Genomic DNA, 13,256 nt, shown 5'->3' on the forward strand with positions numbered 1-13,256 from the left:
ACCTATTTAAACGTAGTGACATGTAAAGGAATATGAAAAAGCTAAAATGTTGAATTTAAATTGTAATGTCATCGCAGTACTGTTTAATTTTGCTTGCTTCGCTGTCAGTCGAACAAACGAAGACTAAAGCGTGAATGACGCTCTGTATACGATTTTAACGCCCTATAAGTTCGGACACTTTTTAGCGCGGACCCGACGTCCATTTATTTGTAAGTCAATCACAATAAGGTATTCCTTTGCTATCTAAGGCGGTTGCAGAAAGGTGACTTGTGCTTAGTCTGTTCAGGCAAAGTCTTACACCTGATAATTTTAAAATGTTGCAGCAGACGATCGCAGAGGCGAAACGCTTTATTCGGAAGGCTAAATCTCAGGGCTGGCAGGATTTCTGTCACAGTATAGATCATACCGCTTTTGCATCTATCACGTCGAATCGTATGAGATGGATGAAGGGTTTGACTCGTAGAGTTATTGCATCGGAGGAGAAGAAAGAAGAGTTATTGTGTTCTCTAACACCTGATTCCTGATGATTGAGTTCTATTAACTCCCTTCTCGAAGTTGAATTCCCTCTTGGAGAGCTCCGGATAAGTGCCTTAAGAAAAAAGACTCTGCTCTGGGACTTGACGGCATCACTTATTCATTGATCTTCAATCTACCCAAGATCGCTAAAATGTATTTGCTCAGATTATATTATGCTATTTTTACATCTGGTGCTGTTCCAAAACAGTGGCGGGATATACAGGTTGTTCCCATTCCAAAGTCAAGCAGTACCCAGGACCATCTTTCGAAATTAAGGCCCATTTCACTAATATCTTGCGTTTGTAAACTATTTCACTCTATGTTGGCAAGACGACTAGAGTGGTTTGTAGAGAAAAATGAGGTCTTGTCTCCGGACAATATAGGCTTTAGGAGAGCGCAGTCGTGCATGGATCGCCTAAATCGTCTAGTTTCTTATACTCAAGTTGGATTTGCCAAGAGTATGCCTATTGTGGCATGATTTCTTGACATAGAAGGTGCGTATAATAATGTCCCTGTCGAGAAAGTCGTTCGTATTCTTGATGCTTTAGAAGTTGGGTCTTTAATTTGTAAATATTTATGGGCTTTCTTGAGCGAGAGACATCTCATCATACTAGATGAAGATGGTAAGAGTCCTATTACGAGGTGGACTGACAAAGACTTAGCCCAAGGAGATCTCTTTCTCCCATTTTATTTAATATGGTTACTTACCAAGTTTGTCGTGAGATAGTAAAATATTTGATCTCCCAGTATGCGGATGACTTTGTCTTATATTTCAATTCCAAATGCCTTCGGGGCAGTATTAGCATGATGCAGGAGTCTTTAGATGTAATGTTAAATATATTGGATAGTCTAGGTTTAGATGTTTCGGCAAGTAAATCAAGATTTTGTGTTTTTAGTAGAGGTCGCAGAATTCCACGTGTAAGCCTTGAAGTACGTGGACAGGACTTGTGTTCGAAGGAGACATTTAATTATTTAGGGGTGTGGCTAGACCGATCCTTAAGGTGGGGTAAGCATATCAATTACGTGATTGAAAAACGCAGAGATTTCTTAGTATTTTCTAAGCATCTTCATCGTTTATACATTTCTTTAATTCGTAGTAGAATGGATTGTGCTTGTTATTTATATGACAGTAGTGCTAAAACGCACGTGTATGAGCTGGAAAAAGTTCAAAATCAGACCACGAGGGTGGTAGGAGGTTTTAGTAGAACAACTCTTATTCAAGTAATGGAGAGCGAACTTTGTACACAGCCGTTACATATCTGAAGACAATTTTTAGCAAATAAGTTTTACTTAAAAACACTTTAATTTGGCAATAATTTAACAGTTATTCATGAGTTAGAAACCCAATGTCGGCGTAGCTACTGGAATATGAAAAAAAAGCTGTTATTGGGTGTAGTAAGCGAGGAAGTTACCGATAAGCACATGTTCTCTTCATGTCCTTTGTCTATGTTTAAATTAAGTGTCTGGGTGTCAAAAATTGAGATAGATAATGTACTATCCCTACACGTTGGAATGTACACACATCAAAAAAAGTTTGCGATCAATAGCATAAGCTCCTATAAATCTTTAAATTTAACTTTATCAAGAAAAAATCTATGTTGTATGCTTTCTTTAAGTAGGAATACCCTGTTTGAAATTAAAATATAAAACTGTTTTTTATTATTTATTTTAAAAAATTGAGCCATTAATCATAATGTAATAGTGATAGAAATTTCATAGAAAGAAAAAGACTGTTTAATTAAACTTAAACAACAATTTATTATTAAAAGGTGTGAATTCAATATAAAATAACTCCTCCCCTGGCTCGAATACATGCGAAGATCCTCCTGGGCATGCTGAGGATCAAGTTATCCAGCATTTCCTGGGGTAACCTATCCCATTCTTCAATAGCGGCTTCCCTGAGCTCTGGAACTGTCTGGGGACGTGGCTCACGGTTCCATACTGCTCGTTTAAGAGCATCCCACGCGTGCTCTATTGGGTTTAAGTCGGGCGAGCTGGCAGGCCAGTCTAATCGTGTGATATCGTATTTTTGAAGAGCAGCATTGACTCGTTGAGCTCGATGTGCGGGCGCATTATCATCGACCAGTACAAATTGGTGCCCATGGTTTACTCGGAATGGTCTGACGATATCATCAATAGCAACTGCTTTGTACATGTCTGCTGTCATGAAGCCCCGATACGGGATCAAAGGCGTTCTAGCTCCAATCATAATGCCACCCCAAAAGGACACCGATTTTCCGCCTTGCTGAACTGTTCCAGTGGCAGTTCTTTGTCTTTCACGGTCGCCTGGTCTTCTCCAGACACGGACACGTCGGTTATCTGGATGAGTGCTGATTCGGGATTCGTCAACGAAGAGACAGTTTTGCCAAATGTTTTCGTCCTCACCTTCATTTTGCCGAAGTCTAGCCCACTGCAATCTTCGTTGTTGACGTTGTCGGGAATTGAGCGGAGCTCGCCAAGAACTCCGTGCTCGTAATCCAGTCTGGTGCAAGCAATTGCGAACGGTCTGCGTGCTAACTTCAAGCCCAGAGGCGGCCTGACTTCTGCTTTTATTTTAGTGGCGTTGATTGTTGGATCACGGGCTGCCAGCAATCTAATATAGCGCTTTTGGGCAGCTGTCAAAACAGTTGGGCGACCGCTGCGGGGTCGGTCAGCTAAATTCCACATTCCGTGATACCTCTGCAACGTAGCCACGACACAGGATTGGGATATAGCAAGTCTGCGTGCTATTACTCTCGTGGTGTATCCTTCTTCCCTCAAAGTTACTATTCTAGCTCGTAAAACCTCTGATAATCCTCTGGGCATTTTTTCAATCACAACTTTCCGCGAAAAATATCTTGAATCGCTTATAATTGACTAAATCAGATTTCTGAATGAGCGTAAGCTAGGACTGAAAGCCTTTTTATATGAAAAAACAATTGAACGGGGTCATTGTTTTATGTTCTAATTTATTTTTAAATAAAGAATCTAAAAAGAAGAAAAAATCATAATATAATCTACAGTAACAAAAAAGATTTCAGTTTTTCGAAGTGATCGCAAACTTTTTTTGATGTGTGTATTTCTCATGCTAAACGTACGTATAATAGTGATATTCTTCGTATGGACGTAATTTTAGAATTGCAAGAAAAGTATTCGGGTTGGTTTAAAATATTTACTGATGGCTCGAAGTGCAGTGATAAGATAGGGGCAGCTTTTTTGACCCACTTATATACTACACACTTATATACTATAATAAGAGGGCAGGTTTTAAAATTACGTCTAGAGTAACAATAATGTCGGCAGAGTTATATGCAATATCTGAGGCGTTGTCGTATGTGGAGACGTTAATTTGTCAAAATGTGGTAATCTTGTCTGACAGTAAAAGTGCCATCCAACATGTAGCTGGTGCACTTATGGCAAACGGTGTGATTCATTAACTTATAAAATTTTACAACAAATAAATAATGTTACGACTAGGCATGAGGTTGCAATGGGTGCCGTCACATATTGGCTTGGTAGGGAATGAGGAAGCGGGCCGGTTAGGTTAGGTTAGTTAGTTAGTTAGCTGCTTCAGAGGGGCCTGAGGTCGACATTATGCCGGACTTCTCTGAAGTGGTTGCAAATTATAAGAGCAAGTTCCACTCTCGATGGAAGGAATATTTCGATGTGAGGTCCCAGGAAAAAGGAATGTGGTGAGCCTCCTCGTGTCCCTTGGTTTGACCATGTTAAGTTAAGAAGGGGTCAAATTGTCAGCGCGCATAGACTTCGATCCGGAAACGTTCCATTAAACAAATTTTTGTATTTAATGCGGGGGGTGAACTCACCGAATTACGAAGTGTGTGGGATTCCTGAGGATGTACATCATTTGCTCATGTAGTATGTTCGGACGGAGTCTATCAGGGCGCGGTTATTTGCACAGGCTGGTTTTCGTGCATTTAATGTTGGGTGGTTTCAATCTGTTTTGTCGGAGATAACATGTAGCGCCGCGGAGATTTTGTATACATGTTTGGTTAGGTAGTATTTTGATTTATCTGTCTGGATTATATTAAGTATTTTTTAAGCTATTGTTTTTCTAACAGGGCTGATATGTTTAGTAACGATAAAAGTCCCTAAATAAGTAAAGAGTAAAAAAAACAATAAGGAATATTTCTTTAGAAGACAGGTTACTCATTTATTATTTTCCATTTAAAAAAATGTATTATTGTCTTTTATATGCTTCTGTAATTTGTTTATATGCTCAATTATCCCTATGCTATTGTATTTGGAGAGAAACCACGATAAAGTAATTTTAAATTTAAACTTTAAAGTTATTTACAAAATCATATATTTATCTACCTAATTTACAAGTCGGTATTGACCTTTGATATCGTTTTCTCAGAATAGATAATTGTTGGCTAGACTACTCTACACATAAGGAAGTTCTTTTATCTCTATTGAAAGAGGCTTGTAGATAAGAAATCGTTACGAGAATTCACAGGAAATCGAAAAGTATGCTTATTTAAAGCATAAATTCCACACATTTTTTGGCTCGCTGCACTTAGACAAAATAAAAAAAATTCAATGCCCACCACCACAAAAAAAAATTGGTAGCATGTATTTTTTTATATTAACTTAACAAAAAAAATCACAAGTAAAAAAAAATATATTTGTAGTGTAGTTTATATAAATAATTCAGGTTTTTTTCAAATCATCAACTTTGGGGGCCCCAATTGCTTCCGAGGCCTCTACCGCCCTAGGACTCTTCAGCGCCCAGGTAGGGACCAATTTGGGAAATTATGATTTAAGGATATTACATTAGGATATACATTTATGAATATTGGTAAATTTTTGTCTGATCACGATGACGATCCGAGCGAAAAGCGCCTTTTACGCTCTTATTGCATGGACATAACGCGTTATCAACTCATTGAGAACAAAACGGTCAGGAGTAAGAGTTTTAGCAGTAGAGCTCCTTGTGAAAGAGTTCGTCCATCTTACCTATTTCTGCCGCCAAACTGTGATGCGAACATTACTGCGTTCCGGTTTTGACTGACTGTACCATTTTTTACAAAATCTGTGTACGCCAATCAAAATTCATGAATAGTCTCCTAGAACCGTTTTCCTGTAACTACAACGATTAAGGTAGCTGGCCTTGCTGCCCCGTCTCAAATTTACACCCTATATATAATAGTAACAACGCAACCACCGCTAGGTCGCTATGCCATTGCGCGTTTCACAAACCCGCGTTTGTATCGATGCTAAAAGTCGCCAGGTGTAGTCGCTCTTAGCAACAATAAATCACATTGTAATTATTAGTATAAAGTTGATGATAGAGCAAATCATAACGATGACAGTGCACAAGGAAGACAGTTTGCACAATTGCACAATGATGATAAATATTCTAAGAAATCCACATTGTAGCATTATTACCACGTGACTTCATATTTATACTAAGAAGCAATGTTATACTTTTATACACATGATAATAGGAAAATTTATTTGTAGTTTGTTCTAAATAGCAAAGGCTATTTTTCTATAAAATTCAATCAATGGATTGAATTGAAAACAAACCTTGGAATGAAAAAATGAACTTACTTAACATGTAGGTATCTAATTTAGCTAATGCAATGTATGGCTATAAATTGGAATGCGTAACAATTATTGTAATACTTTTGTGTGTGTGGAAGTTGTGTAACTCTGTTGGCATCCCGCTGTAACTATAAATAAAAAAAGATTGATCAGTGGTCATTCAATTGCGGGCTGAGTTATATGGAACATATAAACTTACTCATTAACTTATATTTTTTTATTATAACTGCCTCCGTGGCCGAACGGTTACCATGCTGGTCTGCCACGCAGTTCTCGGATTCGATTCCCGGGCCGCGACAAATATTTGTATGGCCTACGTTTATTTCTCTAGGGTGTAATTTGTAATTGTATATGTATGTGTCCATGGCATCCGCGATACAGAGTTTCCCTAGTGCGGGGCTATGAGTGTGTGTGTTATTAAGTATTAATAATATGTGCCAGACAACCACACCCATTGCCTGGTCTCAAACTAGGGAATTCCCTGTACTATGAGTACCAGAGTAACGGTATCCATTCTGGGGCACTTTCCAGAACACCCGGACCAGTACCAATTCAGAAAAGTTAATTTCCCAAATTGGTGCTACCGGGAATCGAACCCGGAAACTCCACATCAAGCGCTCACAGTGTAAACCGAGGTCGTCACTATAATTCAATGCATTTTCCTTTCTTTTTCTATGATACCAAATGACGGGACGTACAAGTCGTGGTAAAAGACACGCCTTTCCAATTATGGACTTTCAACATTGACTTACAATTATATGGACGTCGGGTCCGCGCTAAAAAGTGTCCGCACTTGTAAGGCGCTAAAATCGTATACAGAGCGCCACAGTCTTCATTTGTTCTACTGACAGCGCGATACTGCGATGACATTACAATTTAAATTTCGAATAGGTTGACTTGGGACATTTTTTTCGTGGTTTTTGTATTAGACCCGTCGTCCATTTATTTGTAAGTCAATGACTTTCAACTATTAAGTTGCAATGCTCAGAGCTTTAAATCGCAAAGATCTGAAGGGCGCTTCCGTTGCGCCAGTCACTCTGAGATACACGTAGACAAGTCCTATGTGCCTGTAATTCAAAACGTAAACGCAATAAACGCTCACATTAATGCTTAGCGGCAAAAATAGGTAAGGTGGCAGTACTTCCCTGGATAAACTTCTTACAAGGAGCTGTATTGGAACTAAATTTCTTCCATTTTATAATGAATCAATATCCTAGTTTAAATTCTGTACCTCATATTCCTAGTTGATGGTGAATGAATATCATATTTTTATAGTCCTAATAATTTACGAATATAAAAATATCATATTCATTAATTATTATAAACATTATTTATATAACATATTTATTACAAAATAACAATACTTAGTAAGTAAATGCCAATATTTACAGAACAACAAAATAATCACTCCATGTCATTAGGAAACTGAATAGATATTATTGTTATTAGGGTGGGTGGCTCCATTCGGCCACTGCGACCATTATAATTGATCTATTGTGATCACCACTAATTATAGTTCGGAGCCAAGGCCAGCAGCAACTAGGAACTGAAGGACTTTCCTGGCTCCGACAGTTTTCATATCCCCTGGGTGTGGTCTGTGCTTTCCCGGTAAACTGAATAGTTTCAAAACTATTTATAACACTATAATAGATATAATGTAGGACAGAGGGACTACAGAGTGAATAATTAGCTCAAGAAACTTTAGGTCAACTGATAATAAGGACCTAGTTTAATTCTTTCTCTTAGGCTATGCTATTTAATACACAATTGTTAAGAAAGGAAATATTAAAAGATAACTTTTCCATGCTTTTGAAATTAAACAATATTTTTTATTAGTTTACAGGTTGGGCTCAAAGTACGAAAATTCTAAGAAAGAAAATATATACAACTTATTGTGATTTCTTTAAAATATCCGTAAGGGCACGTTCCCATTATGTCGCAACGTTTTATTTATCGTAGGACGACTGTCGCGTCTAGCCTGTTCCTATATCACGACTATCTGACGTGACTGTGTCGTGGACGTTTATTTTATCGTTAAACGACTGTTACGTTTAGCTGTTCCCGCTAGATCGTGACGACAATGTATCGGTTCACGGCAGCCGCTTTGGCATTTGTACGACAGAGTCGTTTGAAGCTGCGATTATCTGTCGTCACATTTTTATCGTGACGTTTTATTTATCGTCTGACGACTGGCGTTTTCGTCACGACAGTCTGTAGTCGTAACGTCAAAAACATTTAATACAACACGATTAACTGTCGTGAACGACGAACGATCTTTTGCTGTTGCAAACGGATATTTGACCATTTGTCACTTAGTCGCGTTTTGTTAAGTGGACGGCAGTGGGACAATATGGGGAAGTACGACACCATAGAAGACACAAGGAAACTGTCTTAGGAACCACTAAGTCTTTTTATGAAAACAATTTTGGCACAGTCAATTTTTTGGTCAAGTGTGATCTTGAATTTTTTGGTGCGTTGTCCTTAAAAGCGAAAGAAATTGATCAAATTTTTTTTCAATACTGATTGACTCAGCTTCTTATAAGGATGATTTCATAGTAAGGGATAAAAAAAATCGGGACAGCAGAAGTTGGTCAAATTTAATAAAATGTTATTAATTTTGTATGAAAAATTATTTAATTGGTTTCAGATTTCCCCATACTGTCCCATTAAAAAAAACAGTATAATAATATATTTAATATAGGTAATTATAATTATCTTTAAAAAAATGTGTTGAGATTGTAGTAGCATTGTTGTACGAGTAGGTTTTTAGATGTTCATTGAATATCATAATTTTATCTACATGCTTTTTTTTATTTTTTGTCAACAAGCAATTAGACTTGTATGCAATCATAAGCCGTTAATTTTTTATATATATTGGCATGTCAGGCATACCCTTCCAACGTTGGGTTGCCTTTATGTGGAAAACTATTCAGCTCAGTAAGTTGAATCCCAAATGTGTTTACGTTTTTATCTTCTCGTCCGCAATGGTACACACAATGCAGTATTCAGTTTGTTAGTATGAGTAGCTATTATTTTTTTCTGTACATTTGACCACTAAGTTTTTTAACTCAATAAGCGTTTTCATTTTTTGAGACTAGCATATATGACTTAAATAGCCTAAAAGAATATATACCTGAACAATTTGTTTGACTTTAGGGTGCTTGGCCACCTCCCTAGCGACACCGCCGTCGCCTCCACCGACTATAAGTACTTTTTCCGGATTTTTATGACAGCATAGGGGCAGAAATGATATCATCTCCTAGAATGAAAAACACAAATTTTTAATACAATGTATGTTATCAGATCACTATAACAGGCTACTTTGTGTAATATTGACATATTTTTAAAGTATCTATTGTGCGGCTGCACCAGAGCAAAGCCTAGTAAGTGCTTTAGACAATATTTTCCAGGAGAGCCAAAAACACAAGGCTACCCTTAAACAACTTTCCTTTTAATTTAACAAAAAGTAATAGTGTTAGGTATGGAACCAGGCACGAAATATATTGATGTCACAAAAATTATTACAACTTATATTACATATTTTACTACTAAATTTGCATATTTATGTGTATGTACATAAGTAAAGTTAAGTGGTAGTCAGAATCAAAACACGGTATAAGCACTTCTTAGGTAATTGGTTTGGTTATTGCATAAGAAAATTTGGAATGAAATTTAATTTTGTTTCACTAATTAAATTTTGGAATTTTTAATAGATTCGATTTAGATTTCACTTTAAAAGTTTGCGAATACAGTAATTCAAATTAATAAAAATAAAAGAATGTTTCCTTTAATTAAAATTAGCTATCTTAAGTATTTAAGGCAGTTCTCCTTCACGTCTCATTGACTATTTCCACTCTGTATATATTGTTTTGTTAAACAGGTTGAGGTCCTCACCGCCACATCTCCCATGCACTATTTGCCAATTCAAATACCCTGTAAGCTTTAACCACCTTAAAACCTAGCAAGTCTCAAATACTTACTATGTTTTGAATTGGTCAAATTGACTTACTAGGGTTTTGACTGGGCTTGTAGTTGAGTAGATGTGCTTTACTGTGTTTTAAGGTTTCTAAATGCTGACAAATTGTAGTAATTTGAAATGGCTGTAACTGCAATTTGGTGAGTAATTACTCAGGGAGTAGAAATCCGTTAAAAAATTATTTTAAAAAAATTTGTCACAAGGTTGAATGGAACAGATTTTTTCTTGAGAAAACTTTTTTCTTAAAAAGTTTTGATTACATTAAAATAAAACAAATTTGAAGCTGTAATAAATAAAAAGATTCAAATAACTTGCCTGGTAAGAGAATTCATCTTTTTGTGTGCACTGTATAATACCGTCCAGTACTAAAACTCTTCCAAAACTTGTCGTGTCGAAAACGTGGATGTTTTGGTACTGCGATTTTTCCGAATGTAGCACTTCCTTCACTTCCAATGAGAAAGTACCACCCGGCCACATCTCGCATGACTCCGTGAACCAATTATTCTTTAGTAAATCCATATTTTTATTAAAATTAATTTCTATTTACGAAAAAATTTGAAGAGTAAATAAACTGACACACACTCACGACGACGGACAAATGACAACTGATTGACAGGATCCACGTTATTGCCATTTTGTATTAAAAAAAAGAATTAATTCAAAATTAATTCTAATATGGCCCATAACGTAAGGGCCACTTATCTAAACGAACAATTTGCTAAGTATGTAGTACATACATACTAGTGGGTAATTCTTTCAGAAAAAAGTTAAAATTGGAAAAACAACCAGAATTTATTTTGGGATATTTTAAGATTTTCCATGACCCAACATTACTTTAGAATAGTAGTATTTTTACTTACATGGATAATTTTCCGAAAAATTTCAATTAGTTAAAATTGAAAAAATATAATTGAAGAGAATGGCGGGTTTTTGTAGTTTCAGTTTTTTCACGAATTAATTTTTAGTTTAAGTTTTGAGTTTCTTAATTGTTTGTTGCTTGTTAGCTGATGGCTCTATGGCCAATGCTCAACAAATAAATAAATAATTTGAAGAGTACATTATTATTAGTATTTTCTTTAGTAGTTTTATTTAGCATATACATCAAAACAAATTTGAGTTGCTAAAAGCAAGATACAAGATTTAAAACAATTGGACAACAGCGTAAAAAGAGGATCAAAAGCGAAAAAATAGTCTTCGTCTGTTGCTGGTGAATTTATTACGTCATTTTCGTAAATAAATTCACTATCGTGATTGTTATCTGTGTCTATAAATAGTGGCTCTGAACTTTATGATCTATAACACTAATGACAATTACCTATTATGATTTTCATAAAAAGTATTCGAAACGGTTAAGCATGTTTGTACTGCAGCTTAAGTAAATGTTTATAAAATGATATAATTAAAAACAACGCGGATGTGCTAAAGACGATTTGGAACATAAATAAATAGCGAGATTGGAGAAGTTGAATCTCCCAACTTAGATATTCAATTATGATTTAATGATTAATTATGAAAACGGAGTCGAAAGATGTTAAAATTTTTGCAAAATATAGACATTCCAGTTTCGCTATTAAGTCGTTAACTTTTCATCCACGGCCACTAAATCCTTATTAAAAGAAAGTCTTACTAATTTAAAGTTTCATTATGTACTCACAAAAGACATTTTTAATACGCAAGCTTGTACTCTTTCATATAGTATCCCACAATACTCGTTGAATAGCAGAACCTTCAGAAACCCATAAAAGTTCTAAGCGAAAAACGCGATAATGGCGAAATTCTAAGAGAGCACCACCATAAATAAAAAGAAGGAAAAGCTTTTTTGAATTAGCTGAGGTTTTTCAGACTCATCTTGCATTAGTCAGACTGGTAAAATAAGTTGAACTCCCTGAGAGAATGCATTACTTTCTTCTAGAGATGTACGTCTTTATAATATTTGCCATTATTAATTAAATAAATGTTGTAAAAAAATAACATTGCAACTTTATTTCTTCAATCTTCAAGTAAAAATTTCAATATTAAATGCATTGTAGACAACTTTGTTGACATGATATGTGTACCTACTTACTTACAAAATGTAGTTTACAAAAATATAATAGTATTTTATTTACTTTGTTTCACAATAATATATGAATATATTAAGTTTATTAAAGCATACAAAATAAAATTGGTCTCATCTTGCCATTACTTACTTAATGACTAGGATTATAATTAATCACACTGCGCTTATTATTATCTCAATCACAGACATAAATATAATTTGGTACCATTGTTCAATAAATAAATTTAATAGACATACTTTAATAACAGTGTTCCAAAATTCTTTCAGACATGACCTTTTTTAAAGAAACTTTAATTAAAATAGGACTATGCCTAAATTTCTAATTTCGAATGAAGGAAATAATATTTTGTGGTTGAAGAAAAGATGGCGGATTTTTGTTATGCAGTTTTTTCACCAATTAAGTTTTAGTTTATGTAGGTATTATTACGTTTTGAGTTTCCTAATGGTTTGTTAATAATAATTATAATTTTTTTTTTTGAGTTTTGGCTGCAGCGCCATCAACTTAAAAAGTTAACAAATAAGAAACTTAACATAAGAAAAAAATATACTTAAAACTAAAAAATAATTCGTGTAAAAATGTAACTACAAAAATTCTATTTTCCAACGCCAATTTTGTATGATTTTGAAGAAAACTAACTTCAAACCTGTTCTATTTTTATACTAAATAATTAGTAGCATGATTTAAACATGAATAAAAAACTATTTACGAAGCTTTGCCGCTTTTCCAAAATGCAGCCTTAAGTCAAGGAAATCGAAAATTTCCTTAAAATTGTTATGGTTATTTTTTCTAAGTTATTTCATTAGCAGCAGCCAAAAAGCATTAATTTTACAAATGTAGTAAACCATGCAAATTATTCTTACAAAAACGGTTATTACTTCAGTGAGATACCTGCAACAAGCGTGTCTAAAATTTCGTAAATTCAGAACGCCTGGAATTTTGATGAACGCAAAATTTTTAGAGTGATAATTGCTATAAAATTTCAATAAAAATAATCAAGTTTCATAATATAATCACGAAATGTAATAAAATTTTGCATTAATCAAAATTTTACAATTCCAAAATTTTATTATTTTTATTGCAATTCATATCAACTATATCTGAAAACTGTTTTGGAATATTAAAACGCATCACTTAGAAAGCTTCATTCGAATTGTTAC

At 35.0% G+C, this 13,256-nt stretch overlaps 1 protein-coding gene across 1 annotated transcript in view; it reads right to left on the reverse strand.

The window, feature by feature from the left end:
• Positions 1-10,625, reverse strand: part of LOC113226934 (spermidine synthase) — a 12,241-nt gene extending 1,616 nt beyond the window's left edge. Inside the window, exons 1-2 of the mRNA XM_026459740.1 lie at positions 10,355-10,625; positions 9,197-9,322 (exon numbers count right to left, since the gene is read on the reverse strand). Coding sequence (XP_026315525.1) covers positions 9,197-9,322; positions 10,355-10,558 — 330 coding nt within the window. The 5' untranslated portion in view covers positions 10,559-10,625. The remainder of the gene's footprint in view (positions 1-9,196; positions 9,323-10,354) is intronic.
• Between the last annotated feature and the right edge of the window lie 2,631 nt (positions 10,626-13,256).

The sequence above is a fragment of the Hyposmocoma kahamanoa genome, unplaced genomic scaffold (assembly GCF_003589595.1).
Source record: "Hyposmocoma kahamanoa isolate Upper Pololo Valley unplaced genomic scaffold, ASM358959v1 202, whole genome shotgun sequence".
NCBI lineage: Eukaryota > Metazoa > Arthropoda > Insecta > Lepidoptera > Cosmopterigidae > Hyposmocoma > Hyposmocoma kahamanoa.